Source organism: Azolla caroliniana, unplaced genomic scaffold, assembly GCF_043228905.1.
Source record: "Azolla caroliniana isolate FFs.n. ecotype wild unplaced genomic scaffold, voAzoCaro1.0.p SCAF_490, whole genome shotgun sequence".
NCBI lineage: Eukaryota > Viridiplantae > Streptophyta > Polypodiopsida > Salviniales > Salviniaceae > Azolla > Azolla caroliniana.
In genome coordinates, this window is record NW_028230925.1 from 1890 (window position 1) to 23076 (window position 21187).

A 21187-nucleotide genomic window follows, 5' to 3' on the forward strand; every position below is an offset into this window, starting at 1 on the left:
GTGAAGCAAATTACCATATCTACATGCTCTGGTGGCTCAAATACAACCATAGTCCTACGGCATATCCCCAACACGATGAGAAGAGATAATGACACCTTTTGATAAACCATTTCCCTTCAAATGGCACTCACTCCCTACAATAGCCATAAAACTTCCTCCACTATGAAAGGTCAAAGCAGATGAATGCTCCTAATCAAAATCCTATAAAAAGTAAAAAATGCCAGAAATTATGCCAATGTGTACATTGAAGTAACTAAATTCCATGTAGCGATAGCAGTTGATTTTCAACGATCATTCTCAATCATCCGGGGAAAGCACCCATAGCAAACTTAGTGAAACAACATTATCCCCAGCCTCAATAACCATATAAACTTCTTAGAGAGGAAAATATTAACTTAGCTCTTATGTTCTATAGCATCAACACTCTGAGAGAGAAAATTAATCATTTGCTGAATATTGCAATTCACATCATTCAAAAAGAAAAGAAAAAGGCTCCGATTGAAAATAACAAGGTTTGACATTGATATGGAAGGGGGAGAAAAGAGAATTACTTTTAACATTGCTCTCATAAATTCATTCCTTGTGAAGGTTGTAACTGCAATACCTGCTGTTGTTTCAAATCAATTAATCAAGGGAACTCTGTTTTCAAACAACAAAACTCATGAACATGAAAAAGCATGTAAAAAGGAAGACAGATCATATTGATAATGATATCATATTTATAACACATCTCATGAACATGAAAAAACATGTGGGAAAGGCATATTTGTAACAACATATTTCGTGAACACGAAATAAATAAGTGAAAAAATGGTAGATGGATCCTGTCATTGCTGAGTGGGATCAATGCAACAAAAGGTGTTAAACCATCCCTACAAAATCCAAAGAAGAATCCATCAGTTTCATGTGTCTCTTGATACAATCAACGACAGCAAAAATACGCCGAGTTAGAGTATGAATTTAGGTGAGACGCTCAGCAAAAAAAAAGGTCTGGATGTTATGTCGCTAGTGGCAATATCTCAATTTCTTCCGACTTCTTATATTAAATCTAAGAGAGAAGAATTAACTGATTTCTTCCGAGTTTTATATAAAATCTGAGGGAAAAGAATTATCTATAGCTTCTTTATAGTAACACAATGTCATTTCGATCAAAACAAATATGATTTGGTATTTTACCATTTCTTACCTTTCCTTTTTTCTTCACGTTGGGAGATCTTCGGTTTTGGTATAAATCTTCGTCTCCTTGTCCTCGTAAAGGAGAGACAGGTTTTGATGTGCTTTCTGGTGTGAATTGTGACTTCTTCTCGTCACGTGCTCGGTTAAAAATCACTGTAAAACCTTCCCCAGATGTTGCATTAGAAGCATCCCAATCACCAAATTTCGGCAAAACAGAACCTTTCTCAGGCTGGAAAGGAACCTTTTTTACAAAATAAAGAAGGAATAAAATGAGCTATTAGAATCTGTTCTTTTGATTTGTTTTCACTCAATTTTTTTGTATAAGTAAATCTTCTCTACCGGATCACTAGCTCTTCCTGATCCTTCATGGCTTCGTTGCGATCTAGAGATCGTTGCAGATGATGGAATCCCATCAACAAAATGCTGTCTTCCAGTTCCAAATAAAATCGCTGGTTTTGTATGTTGTATCCCTCTTGTTCTAGGCTGTTGTTGATCCAAAGACGAGATCGGTATATTATTATTGTAAGTAGACCCATTACCCAACGAGGGCCAGTGATTTCCATGAATGTTATTGATTCTATGATGATCTCCTAATATTTTTTTTCCACCAGATGGCATATCAACCGCATTATATCCATGTTCTGTAGTAGTTCGAGTCTTATTATGTGATGATGCTTGATGTAGTACTCTTGCAGCTGTTGGGTCAGGAACATCAACTTTATGTTGTTGATGTGTTGAAGCATCTTTGTGATCTTCTTTGTACGTAGGAAAAAACCTCTCTTTATCAGCTCGGGCTTTATCGAAAACAATGCTGTAGTCACCATTTTCATCCCAGTTCCCGAACTTTGGGACTGTGACATCTGGCCACTGCTATGTGACAAAGGAAGAAGGAAAAACAAATCAAAAAATTTGGCATGTCACTCTCACAGAAACAAGCACTTTCAAGTTATATGTACTGCCACTAACTATATATGTATGCAACCAGAAGTGATCTAAATGCAAGAACACATACAGGACATAATCCAGGGCCATACTCAATGAGAAAAGAAAATAAGTAAAACGTTAGTTAGGCAATGGGTCTTGCCTTTATGTGATGTGTCACAAGATTCCATGCTGACAACACACTACCTTGGGAAAAGATTGCAAATGATACAAATGGAATGTCCAAGAAAAGCTCTTTCGTATGGCATATTTCCAAGTTCACAAAAAAGATGATGATGAAATGTGAGGGAAAAACTAGTCAAAAGCCATGTTATCACAAACTTATATTCTTCAGATGGTGGTACCAAAATTTCTTCCCTTGTGCAAACACCATTGAAACAACGGCACAGACAAATTGCTAGGGATGCATGCCCCGAATGGTCGATATAGTAGTACATCCATTATGTTTGTCGAGAGCTACATATGACAGAGAAACCTATGGATGGATACTCTTATCTTCATCACGAATTACTTTCCATCAAATTGGCTCATTTTCACATCTCGCACCACACAACAATACCGGACTTCGAACACGTCCTAAAAGAGAGTCGAATGATTGACATTGTTCTTTTAAGACTCATATTTAGCCTTGTTAAAAGCATTGCCAAGAGTTCGTGAGCCTGTTCTTCAACTCACTAAAAAAACCCATAGATATTTATAAGTCCACATGCTCCCAAAAAGCTCCGAATTTAGTGAATGATTATAATGGCCTCCTATTACATACTGATCACAACAGACCATTGTCACCACAAAAAAGATTGATTTTCCACTTGAAAATGCTCTGTCCAAAACGATGCAATGACATCTTGTTCCTTCTTAAGCAGCTCATGATTCTGATGGTTCCTGATTCACACACTCTTTGATCATATACAACCAGAATCCGACACAAAACAAAGTACTCAAGCGTCTTCATTACTACTTTGCGATAGTCTGTGTCACTCACTCTTTGATCACAATACTTCCAAAAACTGACACAAAGATAGCGTTCTTGCATGCCTTCTTGTACATGTGAAAGTCGCTTAGATTGTCTTAAATTAAATCCAAAGAAACGAGGGTGAGCATATCGTATAAAACATACAGAAATTAAGATTAGAGTAGAGCAGAAACAGGGCTACAAAAAGAAAGCAACACTAAGGGGTCAAAATGCTAATTTTCTAAGGCCATCAAACTAAAACTCACCGGCATGGCTGGCTTGCGCTGTTACTGAAAACGGAGGTTGTGATGAAGGAGAGAGAAGATGATCGGCAATGGATGATTGATTAGCAAATCGATGATAATGATGCTGATTGACGAAGGATGAAGGATGAAGATAATGAAAGGATGAAGGATGATGGATGATGGATGATGGATGATGGATGAGAGACGAAGTGGTGGTGGCGATGAAGGATGGAACTTAAGGCGATTTGTGATGAGGAGGTTTGTAGTAGGGCGGGATGAATAATACAGAGGAGGTGGGGAGGGTAGGCATAGCCATAGCCATAGCCATAGCCATATCTCTCTCACGTCTTCTACTACTTCACAGAGGCGACCCACTTCACTGGAATGAAGATGAAGAAGAAGAGCAAAACCAGAAAAGAGCAGGAGGAGCAAGCAGAGAGGGAGGTCCGCACGTGCGGGGGGGGGGGGCTTTGAAGTATGTATGTACATACATACATACATACATACATACCAATAACAAACAGGGCAGGGCAGAAACCACCTTCCAAAAAAAACAACCTTTTGTGTCTTTTTGGGTAGGGGAGTATAGAAAACCGCTTGAAATGAAAACCACCCAAATTTATTTATTTGTTTGTTTTTTTTTTTTTTTTTTTTTTTTTGGGGGGGGGGGGGGGGGGGGGGGGTGTGTGTTAAATGGCTTGTCTTTTCTCTCTTGTGAACACCCACCCACCCATACATACAATGGCCATTGGCCAATACACATACATGCATACATGCATACATAATAAATATATACATACATACGCACTTAGAGTTATCACCCCTTCCTTCTCTTTACCTTTTTAAGGCCTTCTTTCATGGGAACCACACTAGAGTGCCATTCATTTACACACACCTGTTGTTGTGGCCGTTGTTTTTATCTCCCTGGTCCATATATGTACAAGTGTCCCCGATGGCTGGTAGTGGTGGCAGGTTGTGCGGTGTGGTGAGGTGCTCATGTTTGTCTCTTGAATCCTCAACCTCATCTATTACACTCGTTGTTGAACTCTGTTCCTTCTCTTCACGTGTTGCTTCTTCCTCTTCTTCTTGTCGTCATTTTTTTGCTCCTATGTACATCAATTTGGTCATTTGGCCCATGTGTTGTAAGTTTATGTTGGGTTGCACTTTGTTTTGTATCACATTAAGTCGCACCAACAAACATTTTGTAGGTTTCGGGCAACCTAGGGACCATCATATGTTGTGAAATGCGTCTTCTTTTACCCTTAGCAATTCTTTCGTTGGATTAGTTCGTTGACCAAAGACCATAATTACACGTTTGTAGACGTGTTGTTGTCGTTGTCATGATGTTGGTTGCTATTGGGAACTACACATACTTCATTCCTTTTTTTTCATGTCCAAAGTATATTCACGAGGGAATTCTACTATTTTCTAAAGAAGATTAGTTTGAAAAGCTATTTGCTCTTTTTACCACCACCACTTATTTTGCTAGATTAGTTAATGGCCAGTCATTTCCTTCACGTAGTTGTTGGTTGCAATTATGCTCTGTTTTTTTTTTATGAACAAGGCTAGTCTATTGTTTATTTGTGATGCCTCTTTGAACCTTTATTGTAAAACCTTACACTTCATAATTGAATTATGGTTCGGTAATTAAACTCATTTTGTGAAACTTGTTGGGTTTTTGTACTTACATAACATAATTAGACAACTTTGTTGGGGAATACTGCTTATAAAACAAAAATATGTAAGCTTGTTTCAAAAATCATGCATATGATCAACATGTAATGTCTTGTTTGTTCTTGACTCAACCATCCCATTGTAACAAATGATTACTACGAGCAGTGAAGATAATTGAATGAAAGATGAGATCAATTCTTAAGAATATGGCACCGTAGATGTGCAAGATAGACATCTTGAATAAAGGAAATAGCTTTGAATATGTACATTTCTTGGCATTAACATTTAACAAATAATGACGAATAAATGAACACATGAAAAGTGGTGTGAGAGATGATGATGATGATGATGAGAGAGAGAGAGAGAGGTGGCAAATAATGTAATGTGGTTAACATTCCCATTTACAAATTTGCACAAAGGTATTAATATGGAGAATCATGATTGGTGGGCTCCCATTAGGTTGAGACACAAGCAAACAAGGAATGGGGTCAAATGCATACTCCTTTTGCACCATTCCATTGGAAGACATGTCATACATATAGGTTCATTAAATGACCTACAACTCATAAATGTGGAGTATTTATCAAAGATTTAGCTAGTTTTATCCCGTTGTACGTGAGACCTCAATAATGGGTTTTTCTTGAGTATGTCTAAAATGGTCAAAATGATGAGTTGGAGAGGCCTTGTTCCAATTCTTACAATATTGGGGGTTGTAGCACAATTGAAATATGTGTAATGCTTTCATGTTGGATGATAGAAATGGGGTGAAAGCATATGTTAAGAAGTTGAAAGGCATTCTCATGTGCAAAGTTTGGATAAAGGAGCATGTGGTGATCATTTCCTCAAACGCATATTCATGTTTTCTAATGGCTTTACATGATGTCCCTCTACCCATAGAGGTAGAGCAAGCTAATAAGTTGTGTTTTTACTTCCAATTAATATAATTGTGTGCTCCTGCGTGCGCGCACGCGCACGTGTGTGTGTGTGAGAGAGAGAGAATTTAATAAGGGAAAGCCGAGGATTTAATAAGAACAGTGTGACGCCAAGCTCCAACTCCCACCAAACTCTAGTTTTTACTTCTCAGTTTATTTGCTTAGAATGAACAAGTACGTTATGCCATAAAATGTGATGATACATACTCGACCTAGGGAAGTTGCTACTGTCACACACCATAGTAAAAAGAACCCCACATTTAATGCAAGCCCCACACTTTTTTTGAAGAAATAAGTACAAAAATATTTTGAATAGGTAAGCGCATCACAATATGGTTGATCGTGGGACAAGTTGCAACTCTAAACTTTATGATGTTAAGATGAGCTTACCTGTATACATAAATGAATATCAACCCCATGAACATTGTAAACCGTTGGCACATTTAAAGGGAATATTTGCATGTGTGAGTTCCCCTTTTCCCCCTCGTACAATATGGTGCACTATTGCTAGACTTCGAATACGGCCAAGATTTTAAGGATGTAACCAATTCTGATTATTTTAGCTTGAATAATTATCTAAACTCTCACTATCAAAATCTATATTGACAACTGCAATCCCTTTTCATATGCATAAAGAGTTCCTCATGAACAATGGTATTCAACCCCTATTTTCGCCATTCAATTGATTTCTATGCTTATCTTGCATCAATTAAAGGAAAAATATTATAAGTACCCCTCCCTCGTACATGATATACCCTTAGTATTTTCCATAAGATCAAAACAGTGCATGTTGACATGAGTGTGACTAGGGGTAGTTTTGGCATTATGAGAAACCCCAAGAGTATAAAATGGATATTGCCTTGCTTATTTAATGTAATTGAGATTCTATAAACTAATAAAATGAGTTAAACTTGTTGTGATCAAATAATTTGCATATTTTAACGAGAATTTTATAAATGATTGTCAATTATTTATTGTGAATCGTGATGCATTTGACTCCCAAAAAAGATGTAGTTGCATTCATTGGTTTGTATTTATTGATTTATTGTAATATGTAAGTTGTTTTCTAGTCCATATACTTGTTCTTATATATTGTGTTCATCAAATCATCATGCAAAATGGAAATAAGTTGTAGCAAACCATGAAGGTTCGGTTCACCTCTGACTAGGATGTTCTCGTCTTGAATTACAGTTAGTTTCCAAACTAAGTTGGGACTAACCCATAATGACATGGGACATGGCAAATTGGGAGACCAATGAGCTCAACTATATGAAGGAGATCAGCTACCTCTTCAATACATTTCAAAGCCTATGTTGGTGAGTCAAAGCCCTTGTTTTTCGAACCGATAGTCTACTTGACTCCCAAGGTATAATATAAGTTCATACTCAATGGAATGAGAGGTGGTAAGGCTTTGTTTTTGTCTCTTCCCATTTCTTTGGGAGCCTTAGTATGATTATGCAACCTTAATCCATTCTTTTCCTAATATTTTATTTCATTTCTTATTATTAGTTTTGATCATAATAATACCTCACCATGCATGCTATATAGTTCAATTGACAACCATATATATTATATATTATTTATTTTCTTTAGTTTGATGCTTATTTCAATATAAAAAGCTGACAATGATATCCATTGATCCATGCCTAGGTTCCAAACCAAAGCTAGAGGACAAAGGTTGTGCCTCTTTCAAGTACAACAAAATGGGTCATACATCAACCACTTGTGTGAGCACCACTAAATGGGATATAGGTCAATTGCTCCATCATCTCTCCACAACCAACGAAAATACTTTTTTTAAGCAATGCCAAAGGGCCACGCAATCATGTCTAGCATTCATAGGTTAATAATGAAGGTACCTTTATATCAACATTGCCTTTTGATGAGAAATGTTACCTTTTTCATTCCTAGTGCAATGGATAAGAACTGTAAAGCCATTTTAGGAGCAATTGGTCGCTTTCTTATAATGAGCACAACAATGAACCCATTGCTCAAGATTTGAGGCTCCAACTTATATGTGTTGAAAATTGAAATCCACAAGCTATTTGTGAGGATGTTGAAACTCTCGTATCTATTATATGATGTATAAGTTAATACATCCAAATTTTGGTTTAACATAGATGCCATAGTTTATGAATTGGCTATGTGCAAAGGCACCTTATTTTCAAGTCTAACAACTTGGTATATTATTTTGAGTGTAGATGTACTAGAATAAATTGACATATATATAACTCAGAACTTATACACTCCAAGAGTTTATTACAATAACTAAAGACATATAATTAGAAAATCTAATGCACATATATTAAAACCCATACACTACACAAAATGAACTACCATACACAACGTTTTGCCCATGATAAGCTAACATACACAACTTTTATCTCAAGTTTACAAAATGGAACACTTGACTTATTACTTCCATCATGCCAAAACTTGAGTTGATCTTGTAAGCAAACATTGAAATGTGTAAAGAATCGGGTATGATTCTTGTGTAGCGGAAGAGATGTGTGTTATGTGTAAGTGTGAGAGGAATTAGAGGAGAGAAGAGAGAACACAAGATAGATAGAAAAAGGAATACCCAAGAAGAAGCTGTATATTCACAAGTAGAATAGCAAATACAAAATGTAGCATTACAAGGAGTCACAACCGGCTTAGTATGAAGTATGATGAGGGTGTTTTATATACATATAGTCACCCTCTCTCTTCATTAACTAACTACAACCACCACTCTCTTGGGGAATGTGAAGACTCATAGTTATGGGGAATAGAATATGATTCTATGACACATAGTTAATGTGTAGAGAGTAGTGGTGTGACTCTTGACCTTTGAGTAATCATAGATTCTCAAAAGGTGTGTTCACACGTTGCACTATGTTGAGCTTGATTCTCAACATGCCCCCTCAAGCTCAACTCGGGTCGGTTCCTTTCGGTTGATGTCTGCTTCGGACGATCTCTGGTGTCCACTTCGGCTCATACTTGGTTCGGATGGTATCTGGTTCTCTCTTGTACTCCCCCTCAAGCTTGGCAAGTCAGGGATCGTCAATCCAAGGTCAGACATGAATTGCCGAAGCTTGTCGGCTCCTAGGGCCTTGGTGAAGATGTCGGATGTTTGAAGATTCGTGTTGATGTGTAGAAGATCGACATCTCCGGCCTGAAAACGCTCTTGAATGAAGTGGTAGTGCACTTCAATATGCTTTGTGCGTGCGTGGAACATCGGGTTCCGAGCCAGATATATACTGCTCATGTTGTCGTAGTAAATGGGTGTCAGATCCTTGATGGGAACGCCCATATCCTTCAAAATCCTCTTGAGCCATACGACTTCACATGCAACTATGGCTGCGCCCTTGTATTCGGTCTCCGTACTCGAAAGAGCTACGATTGGTTGCTTCTTGCTACTCCACGAAATTGCTCCGCTGCCAAGGGAGAAGACAAAACCAGAGGTTGATCGTCGATCGGCTTTGTAGTCGGCCTAGTCGGTGTACCTTCGAGTCGAATTGGTGTGGCCGATGAGTAAAGGATGTCATAATCCATTGTGTTGCTCATGTATCGTAATACTCACTTAACGCAATCGAAATGGATATCTCGCAGAGTTTGCATGAATTGGCTAAGGAGGCCAACCGGATAGTTGAGGTTGGGTTGCGTGATCGTGAGATAGATGAGGCTCTCGATCAGTTGTCGATATTGAGTTGGCTCACACTCGTCTGTGCCGGAGTCGACATCTAGTTTGAGGTTTCGATCGAGAGGGGTTGACACAAATTTGCACTCTATCATCTCGAACTTGTATAGTAAGTTGAGAATGTAGTGCCATTGAGAGATCATAATGCCGGTCGGAATCCAAATTACTTCGATGCCTAGGAAGTAATGAAGTTCCTTCATGTCTGTCATCTCGAATTTGTTGGAGAGGAGGGATTTCACCTTGTTGATGTTGACTAAACTTTCTCCTCCAATGACCAGATCATCCACATATAGGATGATGACAATCGAGCTTCTAGAGTCGTTTCGTACATAGAGGGAGTTGTTGGATTTCGACATTCGAAAGCCAATTTGATGAAGATATTGCATAATCTTCGAATGCCAAACATGTGGTGCTTGCTTGAGGCCGTAGAGAGGCTTCTTGAGTTGGCATACGGCTTTCGAATGAATGCTAGATTCGAAGCCGGGTGGTTGTACCATGTACACCTCCTCTTCTAATTCGCCTTGAAGAAAGGTGTTCTTGACGTCCATTTGGTGGAGGTGCCACCCTTTCACCGTTGCGAGTGCGATCATGGTCCGCATAGTTGTCATCTTTGCCACCAGGGTAAATGTATCTTCGTAGTCGACTCCATGCGTCTGTGCGTATCCTTTTGCTACGAGTCGAAAACAACGTCTCGACTTATTCGAGATTTTCGAGTTGAGGGGTTATAGCACTTGTACCCCTTTTGCTCCAGTGAGTATCCTATGAGGATACATTTCTTTGACTTTGGGTCGAGCTTTTGTCGCTTCTCGTTGGGGATGTGCACGTACACAATGGAGCCGAATATCCGAACATGTGATAGGTCCGACTTCTTTCCGAAAAACTTCTCGTGCGGAGTAAGTTTGTGCACACCTGATGTCGTACACCGATTCATGAGGTATAGGCTATGCTGGCCGCTTCTGCCCAATACAAATTTGGTAGATGCTTTTCGTTCATCATGGCCCATGCTACTTCGAGGATGTGCTGATTCTTTCGTTCAGCTACACCGTTTTGTTGAGGAGTGTGTCGGCACGAGAATTCTCGTTGGATTCATTCCTTTCGGAGATACGCCCCATAAATTCGTCAAAGTACTCTTTTCCTCCATCTGACCGAAGACATCGTATATGTCTGAACACTTCGCTCTTTTGCTGCATGGGGTAGATCCAGGTGTGCTTGGAGAAGGCCACGTAGTATCGGCATCCGCCAAATGTAGCTGTTTGAACCAGACCCCATACATCGGAATGAATTACGTCGAGTACGCCTTTGCTCACATTTCGCTTATTCAGAAATGGGTGTCGATGTTGCTTGCCGAATTGGCAAGCGGCACACACGCCTTCAATCCCTTTTTCCGTGAATGTTGGGAGCCCGATGACAACTCCTTTCGATTGCATTGCCTTGCTTTTGGAGGTTGATATGGTCCATCCGCTTATGCCATAACTCTATGTTAGAATTGGCTTTCATGCCCTTTGCAAACATGGTCGATTTCATCTCGTGCGAGTTGAGAATGAATATTTGGCCCTCTCTTCGTCCGCGAGCAATAAGTCGGCCCTCTTTTTCGATAAAGCAACCACCTTGATTAAATTGTACTTGCATCCCTTGCTCAACAATTTGGCCGACGGAGACCAAATTCTTCATAATGGTTGGTACATGCAAGACATTTTTAATAAAAGTTTGGTTACCCTCTTTGCTGTTACCGATTAGGAACACGGTTTACGGTCAGTCCTTTGACCTAGACCTCCAAGTGATTGTGTGACAACGAACGGTAGCATCTGTGCGTAATACGTAGGGGAATGTTTCCCGTAACCTAGCAGCATATAAGGGAGACGGCTACAACTGAGCTCCTTAACAGTGGCTACACACTCACCGTGGCTTACTTCTACACTCTCAGGTGTTACAGACACACAATAGATTAGTCGTAGCTATACACAGATATCAGAGAAGATAGAATTCTATTACGATATGCTTCTTTACATTCCAAAATTACATGCTACCTCTATCAGAAGTTTTCTACCCTTTATATACGCATGGTCTTTTAGCCGTTCACGCTTCCCGTGTGAACCGTTACATGCGTTACAATCTTATACTATTCCCTATTCCTGCGCTCTTGTCCGTCGGTTACTATTCCGGTGGACAACACCTGGCACGCTTGTGGGACAGTGCTATGGCACGTCGGACCCATCCCGTTAATCTTCTTCCAAAATGGCCCGGATGTTTGGCTTTGCTATGGTGTCCGCGTCCAGGGACGATGTAGGGCCAGTAGGTGCATCGTGGTGTGGTTCCCCTGTTTGGTCGGGAGGGCTTCTCCTGGTGTCGCGATCGTCCTATGTGGGCGGTTCGGGTTTTATGGGCTCTTCTTGGGCTAGGGGGTTGGGCTCAGCCGTCAGCGGGCTTGCGGTCGATCACGGCTCTGTCTCATCCGTCCCTTCCTCCGTGGTGTCGACCGTCGTTGTACACTCTGGGGAGTGGGGTTGCGGTTCCGCTTGGTTCGCAACGTTCCCTGTGTGGTTGGTCGATAGCGTATGCTCCGGTAGATGGGGTTCCTCTTGGGCAGCGGTTTCGCTGTCTCGTAATGTGGGGGACTCCGCTCGTCGTTCCGCACTGTTCACCGTAGTTGTAATTTCTGGTGACCTGACCTGAGGTTCCTCTTCTTCGGCAGTGTCCGGAATTGGTGTTGCGATGGATTCCTCATTTGTTCGCGTGCTACTGGCTTGTGTGATCTGGTGAAAACAGCTCCTCCTGGCTTTCACCAAAATCATGTAATAGTTGTGCGAGTTCTTCAGAATGTTGGTCCGTTAACGCGCGATAGTCCTGTGCTAGGTCCTTGCGTACTGCCGCAATGCTCTCCTCATTAAGTTTATAGAAACCTCGGTCGACTTTTCACCGGTTCTCCTAGTCTGCACGATACGCGTACAATTCCGCTGCTTGGGCTTGTCTAGCGCCGTTTTCAATTGTGCTGTGAACCTCTCCCGATTCATTTGTAGAAGGATACACACGTTGTCTATGATGGCCTGGCAACGGTTGCGTGCTTCTTTCATTGACTTCTTGAGGTTTGCAATTTCTTGCTGACTAACTACCGCCACTTCTTCGTACGTGCTCTTCAGGCCCGCCCATAACTGGGATTCCTTTGCATGGATTTCTTCTAATTTCCCCATTTCATTGTTTAGGCGGATTTCAAGTTGATGCCTTCTTTCCTATTTGCCCACCAGTTGCTCGTCGAACCATACCTTCTTTTTCTCCAATAAGGTCCGGAGTCCTGCGATTGCCGCCTCCGATTTCTTCGCTTCTTCCTGTAATTGAGCGTTTTCTTCTTTTGTCTGGGTGTGCTGTGCTGCCTCCGCAACGAGTTTCTCTTCAAGGGCTCTTATTGCCTTTTGGCCGTTGGCCCGAATGTCCTTTTCCCTGTCTGAGGATTGGCGAAGTTCAGCGCGAAGGCGGTCAATTTCTGATTCCACTAGTTGTACGACCCTTTTTGCTTTTGAGGCAATGGCGGTCTGAGCCTCAATCTCTTCCTTCAAGGTTTTGATGGCATGGTTTGGTGGTGGAGTTGGCTGTTGCGCCGTAGTCACGTTAGTTTCCAACTCCGCGATGCGTTTGTTGGCTTTTTGTAGCTCGGCTTGGGTCAGTTTCACCTTCTTCTAGACATTCTTATTTTTAATGGCCATCTCCTTGGCGCCCGTGTTGACCTTTGCCCGTTCCCTATGGACTTCGACTAGGGCCGTGTTTAATGGGGGTAGCCCCATCCCCACTCGGCGTATACCGGTGTTCCTCTGTCTACCGACTCTGGCTAACTGGTCCTCATCGTCGCTCTCCGCCGTTTGTGTTAAGGTGTGCTCGATCATCTAGCGCTCCGCGTGCTCCTCGGCCATTCGTTGTGAGGCCTTTATCTGTTGTGTTGCCAAGAATTCCATGAGCTCAAAAGAGGTTCTGAACTGCAAGAGGGCGCTGAACTCATGGGCCGTGTCCGAGATATCCGGATATGCCAAAACCTCACTTTCCGCCGTTAATACGGCTTTCCCTCGTTGTGACTAGGCCGTAATGATAGGCCGTGGCTCCCGGATGATTTCGAAGGTGGTGTTGTGCTCCATAGCTGCGGAGCCATCGCCTTCGGTCGTTGTCTCTACCACCGTGGGTACGTATTTAACTAATCTCCGCCCATCTTTCCTGTCCAGCTCGAGCTGGAACGCTCGTTCAATGACCATATCTGCCGTTTCCCCTTTCACGTTATTGTTGTTGAGCGTTGTCTGTATGGGTCGGTGTAATGCTGCCAGAAATATCTCCCGAGCCTCGTCCTTCGTGAGGCTCCGTTCTAGTTTCCGCCGTAAATTTTGGAAAAGTAGGCTGAAGCCGGCGATCGTCTCGATCGGCAGCTGCTTAATTGTGTAGAATTGTTTGAGAATTTCGCGTTGTGGAACCCTCCGATGGAAGAACATGCAAAAAGGCGGACTGCAGCTGGTCGAAGGTCGTGATTGCTGGGAAATCCATTTGTGAATGCCAAAATGCCGCTCGCCCATCCAATGTTAACCCGAACTCCATCATTTTGGGTTGGTGCGCTACCGCCTCAGAAATGCTCTGCGCCATGTGGTTTGCATTCCAAACATTGAGGAACATGCGAATATGAGTTGCGGCATCGGTTTCGCTGTTAAAGCGGGGATAGGCAAAGGCCATGGTAGGGGCTACGGCAGGTCGGGAAAGACCACAGTGCTATTGTGGTGAGCGTGCTCCCCGCATATCGTCGAGGTATTTGGAGAGCGGAAAATCACCTTTGTGACCACGACAAGTAGTGTTGAGGTCGCTGAGGCAAGGCTTCTCCCGTGCGTGGTCCTCTACCTGGCGTGTGATGGATCGTGTGATTGGCCAGTCTAGTCGTGTTGGTTCTCTGGGGCATCTACGGCTAAACATCCATTCGTTGTTGTTCGTCCGTGAGAAGACACAGATCAACAAGCATGCCAAAAGTGTTACCAATTAGAAATATGGTCTACGGTCAGTTCTTCGACCTAGACCTCCAAGTGACTGTGTGACAACGAACGGTAGCGTCTGTGCGTAATACGTAGGGGAATGTTCCCCGTAACCTAGCAACGTATAAGGGAGACGGCTACAACTGAGCTCCTTAACAGTGGATACACACTCACTGTGGCTTACTTCTACACTCTCAGGTGTTACAGACACACAGTAGATTAGCCGTAGCTATACACAGATATAAGAGAAGATAGAATTCTATTACGATACGCTTCTTTACATTCCAAAATTACACGCTACCTCTATCAGAGGTTTTCTTCCCTTTATATACGCAGGGTCTTTTAATCATTCACGCTTCCCGCATGAACCGTTACATGTGATACAATCTTATACTATTCCCTATTCCTGTGCTCTTGTCCGTCGGTTACTATTCCGGCGGACAACATTTGCTGAATGGGACATTGCTGATGTGTCAAATTGGATGCGTGGTGTCGTCTTCGGTTTCGACATAGCAGTGTCGTTCCGGCTCTCAAAGTTCTCAGAACCATTCTTGATGAGACATCATATGGTTCGAGGCACCGGAGTCGACGAACCATACGTCTTCTGGATCGGAGGCACTAATTGAAGTAGAAGCTGACATAGAATTTGCTCTATGTCTCATCATGAACATTCTGCCACGATCATCATAGTCGGAGTTGGTGGCGTAATTGGTGAGTTGTCACCTAGTGGAAGCCGACTTGCGCATCCTCTCACGACACTCTTCTTCGTGGTGACCGATTTTTCCGCAATATCCACCTTCGAACGAGTTTTGTCGGCTCAGACTGGAATGAAAGCTCACCCTTCTTCCGAAGGTTCCTCGATGACTTCTGTCTTGATGCCAAAATTGCGAGTTTTTTCGTAAGTCGGGCCTCGTCCGCCTCATCCTTGGCCAAATCGGCCTCTTTTTGCACGGTCGCATCCTCTTCCTCCGTCCGAGTGTGAGTAAAGCATGTGGCCTTCCGAGGCATTGCTCCTTGTTCGAACATGGTTTTCTTCGACCAACAACATGGATTGAAGATCGAAGAAGGAGGGTGGATTCTCTTGTGCTAATACGATGGTCCTCATCACGCCGACCTGTGGTGCAACGCTGCCGAGGTATATTTGCACCATCACATCATCGTCCACATTGACGCTTATCGAGCCGAGTGAGTCGCAAAGCTCATTGATCTTCAAGGTGTAGCTTGTGATGGACATATCCCTTTGTTGGTTGTTGTTCAACTCTTGGCGGAGTTGAAGCTTTCTCGCGGTTGTGTTTGCGGTGAAAATCTTTCGTAGATTCTCCCACGCTTCCTTTGGCGTCTCGGCTTCTCAAATGTACCCGAACATGTGGTCGTGAACACATGTCGCGAAGCAATACATCACTCGGCATAATCGGCGTCTTTCGGGTCGGGTAGGTTTTCTTGTGCTCCTTTGATGTAACCCCAATAGGCTTGGCCGACAAGGTTGGTGCATCTTGTACTCCCAAGATGCAAAGTTGTTTCGATCTAGCTTCTCGCTAGGGAGAACGCTCCCCATTTGAGTATTCATTGTCGATGAAGCTTTCTTTCTTCTTTTCCTTCTCTCTCGAACATGAGCTATGTAGTTGCACTACGATAGCGATGAGTTGGTTTTTCTTGAACGTCGGTGTAGAGCACAATACACGCGGATGGGCTAGATCGAGCTACCAAACCGCTCTGATACCATGTAAAGAATCGGGTATGATTCTTGTGTAGCAGAAAAGATGTGTGTTATGTGTAAGTGTGAGAGAAATTAGAGGAGAGAAGAGAGAACACAATATAAATAGAAAAAGGAATACTCAAGAAGGTGTATATTCATAAGTAGAATAGCAAATACAAAATGTGGTATTACAAGGAGTCACAACCGACTTAGTATGAAGTATGATGAGGGTGCTTTATATATAGTTACCCTCTCTCTTCATTAACTAACTATAACCACCACTCTCTCTTGGGGAATGTGAAGACTCATAGTCATGGGCAATATGTAACTCATTAGTTATGTCTCATAGAATATGATTCTATGACACATATTTAATGTGTAGAGAGTAGTGGTGTGACTCTTGACCTTTGAGTAATCATAGATTCTCAAAAGGTGTGTTCACACGTTGCACTATGTTGAGCTTGATTCTTAACAAAATGCATAGCATACAAAGTAGAATTCCCCAAGAAATAGATTTAGCATTGAAAGATACAAATCATATCTTAGGGTTTGCCTTCTTGGTACAGAAATGTTTGAGCATTACCATTGCATGACATTTATGTTGATATAAGGCAATAATTGTTACATCTTGATGTCATTGTAAGGTTTATACATAGCATCATACATATCACCACTTACTATAAACCATGGGCACACTTCCTACATATTCATGCTTAAACATCCTAATTGTAATAAAACTTCCATCAATTTAAAAATTTCTTAAACTTTATTAATTGATCTATTTTGTACTTTTAACTTCTACAAAACATTCTATAATTGACATAATTTATAGAAACTAATATATAATGGAGATTCAATCATAAACTTTTCACAAGAAGCACCTAAATAATAAACCCTTTGGCTTTTGGTTGCACAAAAAACCTACCATTGACTTCTAATGAAGTATTTAAATATGCTAAGAAATAATATATCATATGTGAAATCCTTTAGAAACCTTTTACAAAGATTTTCTAAAAGAAATCCTCCAAATAAGAACCACCATATTCATCTATGCACATTACATATGTTGGCATTATAGTATTTCTTTGTCAATGTCTCTAGACTCGAAAGACATGATTGGTTGATGGCTATTGAAGCAAACTCTATTTTAAGTCTCACTTTGGATTGTAACAATAATCAAAACTAGGAACTTCAATATTCTCGTAATTGTTTTGCTTGACATGTATATGAAATATAGAGATAATACCGATAAAATTCTTGATAATAATGATATTGTGTTGTTACCATGATCCACCTAATTGACCTACCTAGATTTGCACCACCTTTAGTAACTACCCAAAGATTAGCAAGCACATTAACCTTAGTTGGCAGCCAAACCAACCCAAATAGGTATCTCTATATGAACTATAAATTAAGCATGAAGGAATAAATGAGATAGATTATTTCCGAATCTATCTCCGATCTGTTAATCCTTAGGGCCAGACAATGGCCTAACACAGGGTGTCTCTGGAAGACACTTCACTAAAGGGGTGTTATGGCGAGATAACTTAAGACACAACGATTAATTCGACTTAATTGGCTACTTAGCAATAAGCCATTCACTTAATACACGCGTAAGATATCACAATTAATAAAGAACGGTAATCAATACATGAAGATAAAACAAGAAGCTTATATTAATTCTTCGTGAAAGTTTTACATTGTAACCAGACCTTTATATAGGTCACCGGTGCTACGTACAAAACGATGCCAACTGGCACCTGTTCGGAACCGGTCCGGATCCGGATCGGCATACCGATTCCGGTCCATCCGTTCACTACATAATTATAATCTACTCTACTTAATTAAAATATATTTCGAATAGCCATCCCTTTCACATTCTGGTCTTTACTCCTTTGTCGGCCGGGTAACACATGGCACGCCCGTGGGACCGTACCTTGTATGTCGAATTCCACTATCCGGCCCTTAGCCTTCGTCCAAGATATCCAGAATACTCTGCTCCAAGGTATCCAATGGTTGTTCGGAACTCTGTGGCTGTTGTTGCAGCTGTTGCTATTGTGGTTGCGGCTCCTCCGATTGTTGCTCCTGAGAGGGCGCCAGTTCGGCTCCTGGTACTGGCGGTTGTGGCGGTGATTCCTCTATTAGCTGCTCCGCTGGAATTGACTCCGGTTGACTCGCCCCGGCCTTGTCTCCATCCAGTCCTTGCTCCGATGATGGCTCCTCATTGCTGAGGTTGACGGTCGCCGCCTGCTTTGCTTCTTCTCTCCATAGCCTGGTCCACTCATAGCTCTCAAACTGGATTTGAGCATCCAGTCGATCATCATCTAGTTGTGCTACAAGTTGCCGGACCACTGCTGACTGCTCCTCCGCCAGAGTTACAAAATATTCGGCTAACTCATCTCGTACGACAGTGAAGTCCTCCTTTGTTAGCATGTAGCAATCGTTGCCATCCCTCTGCCGGTTTTCTACGTCCGCCCGTAGCAACTGGAGCTCGGTTGTGTGCTTTGCCCATTTGTCCCACCATTGCACGGAGCTTTCGTCAATCAAGCGTTTGGTCTTGTTCCTCCATGCCTGGACAATGAACTGGATCCGCTCCAATCCCATCTTCGATTTGTCCTCCGCGGCTTGCCGTTCGTCCTTCAACTGCTTGATCAGTGCCACCGTATCCACCTCCTGCTCCCGGTAATGTGACAATTGGGTTTGATAGGTGTTCTACAGCCTTTGCAAGAACATCGCCGCTCTTTCCTTCTCTTCATAATGTTGTTTATGCAGTTCCATCCGTTCTTGCGCGGCTTCCTCCAACAACGTGGTTCTTTCAGCCCATTCCTCCGCTAGCGCCGTCTCAACTCGATGCACCTCCTGCAGGAGCTCAACCATCTTCTCCTGCTGTTTCTCGTGCTCCGTATCCAGGTGCTTGTAGTCCTGGTGTAGGTGCTCAAAATCATCAGTCTTCTGCTTCAGCTTTTGGTTGAGTTGCCGGCGAGCGCGGTCTTCCCGATCCTTCTGTTCACGCAGTTCTTCTTTAAGTCTTTCGATCTCTATTTCCGCCATCCGTCGCAGCTTCTCCTTTTCTTGCAACCCCTTCTCTTTCTCCTCCTTCAACTGATCATAGGCCTGATGCACTTTCCGCAGATTCTCTTCTGCCCGGCGGAGGTTCTCAGCAGTCTTTCGTTGCTCTTCTTCTGCCGCTTTCTTCAAGTCCCGCTCTCGGGTGCGTAATGCTTCCTGTGCAGCCAGCTCATCTCTTAATTCAGCAAGCTCTTTTGCTTGCGCCGCCATTATCTCCGGGACTGGTTCCGTCTCCGGGGTCTTATTGCTATGTACAGGTGCCGATGCTTCTTTATTCTGTACATCTACCGGAGTCACCGGTGCTTGGAGCTGTGGTCCGGTTAAGGCCATTTTGGCCAATTCTTCTGTGGCCAGGTCCAAGTCTTGTTCTAGGCTCCGGATCCTTGACCGGGCCGTCTCTAGTTCTCCGGTTGTGACGAGCAACCAGTCCATCTACGCTTTCTCTTCCGCCTCTATGTAGTGTACCACTCCGGCAATCTCCAATCCACCAGAGCCATTGGCTGCCGGTGCCCTGTTGTTGCGTCTGCCCAAAGGGTTGGCTGTTGGTGTCGCTAGCTAGTGGTCGGTTTTGTCCGGTTGCGTCGAGCTGCAACTCTGGCTCTTGTTAGTGACCACTTTTCTGGTTGCGGCTCTGTTGGCCGCTCCGCCTCTGAATGCTCTTGGCTTGCTGGTGGGGTAGGCAACTGTACTTCTGGCGCTTGCATTTCGGGTCTTGCCGTATCCTGACCCGTCGGTAGAGGTTGTTGTGCAGGGAGCTCTGTGACCGGTTCTGTCCGGACCGGTTCCGGTTCCATCCTTGGTGCGGGTTGCTTAGTGCGGGGTACAGGCGTTCCATCCTTCTTTGGGTCCGAACGCTCCTCGACATGTTCGGAGGTGCTTGCCTTCTGGTGCCGTTGGAGGTGCTCTAATGGTTCCTCCTCCACTTCCTCCTCCTGAGTCCCGATGTTGATTTTCACTACCAAGGGGTCCGACGCTTGTTGAACCGGTCGGCTAAGCTTGATCTTGATTGGCCGTACCGGTGGCTCCTCTTGCGTTTCCGCTTGCCGCTTCCTATTGGCGCACTCCTTTGCCGCTTGGTCTGTGTCGGCTGCCTTCCCTTTGGTTGCCTTAGAAGCCAATAGTTGCTGCCGTTTCGAGGCCGTTTTCGGGGTGCCTTCGGTTGTTCTTCCTCGCTTCGTGGTCTTGACGGGCTCGATAGGTGGCGCCAATAGGGTGAGCCATTGCGCCACTACCGTCCATATCTTCCGACCCTCTTTGCCTCTGACAGAGTCGATGGCCGCACAGAGGCCATTCGCAATCAGTACTGCCCAGTCCACCTTCACGCCTTCATATGTGGCTATGATTAAGCCGGCCCGATTTTGGGGGATGCACGGGGGTCGAGGGTATACATGTCCAAATTCATGGAGCACACGGGCAATCTCTCGAAAGAGTGGATCTTCGCCGCCCTGTGTCCGGTAGGCCTTGCTTGCCAAAGAGTATTCCCCAAAATATTTTCGGAGCTGCTCCAAGGTAGGGTTGTCGATCGTGAAGATGCCCCCCTCCGGAAGGCCAATCAACGCATGGATGGCCTCCTCCGTGATTAGCTTCGTGTCGATTTCTTTGACTATCTTCTCTGCCTCCCGGTGTGGTGGCGCCTCCATGATTGTGAGGAAACCTTCTAACCCGTGTTGCCTTAGCCACTTCTTGGCTGCTTCAGAGAGTGCTTGGCAGTCCATGGCTTCGTCGAGGTCGGTGAGCGCTGGTGAGGGTTGTGTATGAGGAGTCTCTGTGTGCGTGGGCTCGCATCTGCTGATCTTCAATCGCCTGTCTACGTTTGTGCTCCTCTGCTGCT

At 43.2% G+C, this 21187-nt stretch overlaps 1 protein-coding gene across 1 annotated transcript; it reads right to left on the reverse strand.

Annotated features, from left to right (window-relative positions):
* Positions 1 to 680: 680 nt before the first annotated feature.
* On the reverse strand, positions 681 to 3472 carry LOC147848165 (RPM1-interacting protein 4-like). The gene is made up of 4 exons (XM_087338633.1): positions 3337 to 3472; positions 1516 to 2043; positions 1187 to 1417; positions 681 to 872 (listed from the first exon to the last, which is right to left on the reverse strand). The coding sequence occupies exons 1-4, from the start codon at positions 3340 to 3342 to the stop codon at positions 828 to 830; spliced, it is 810 nt and encodes a 269-aa protein (XP_087194759.1). The 5' UTR covers positions 3343 to 3472; the 3' UTR covers positions 681 to 827.
* Between the last annotated feature and the right edge of the window lie 17715 nt (positions 3473 to 21187).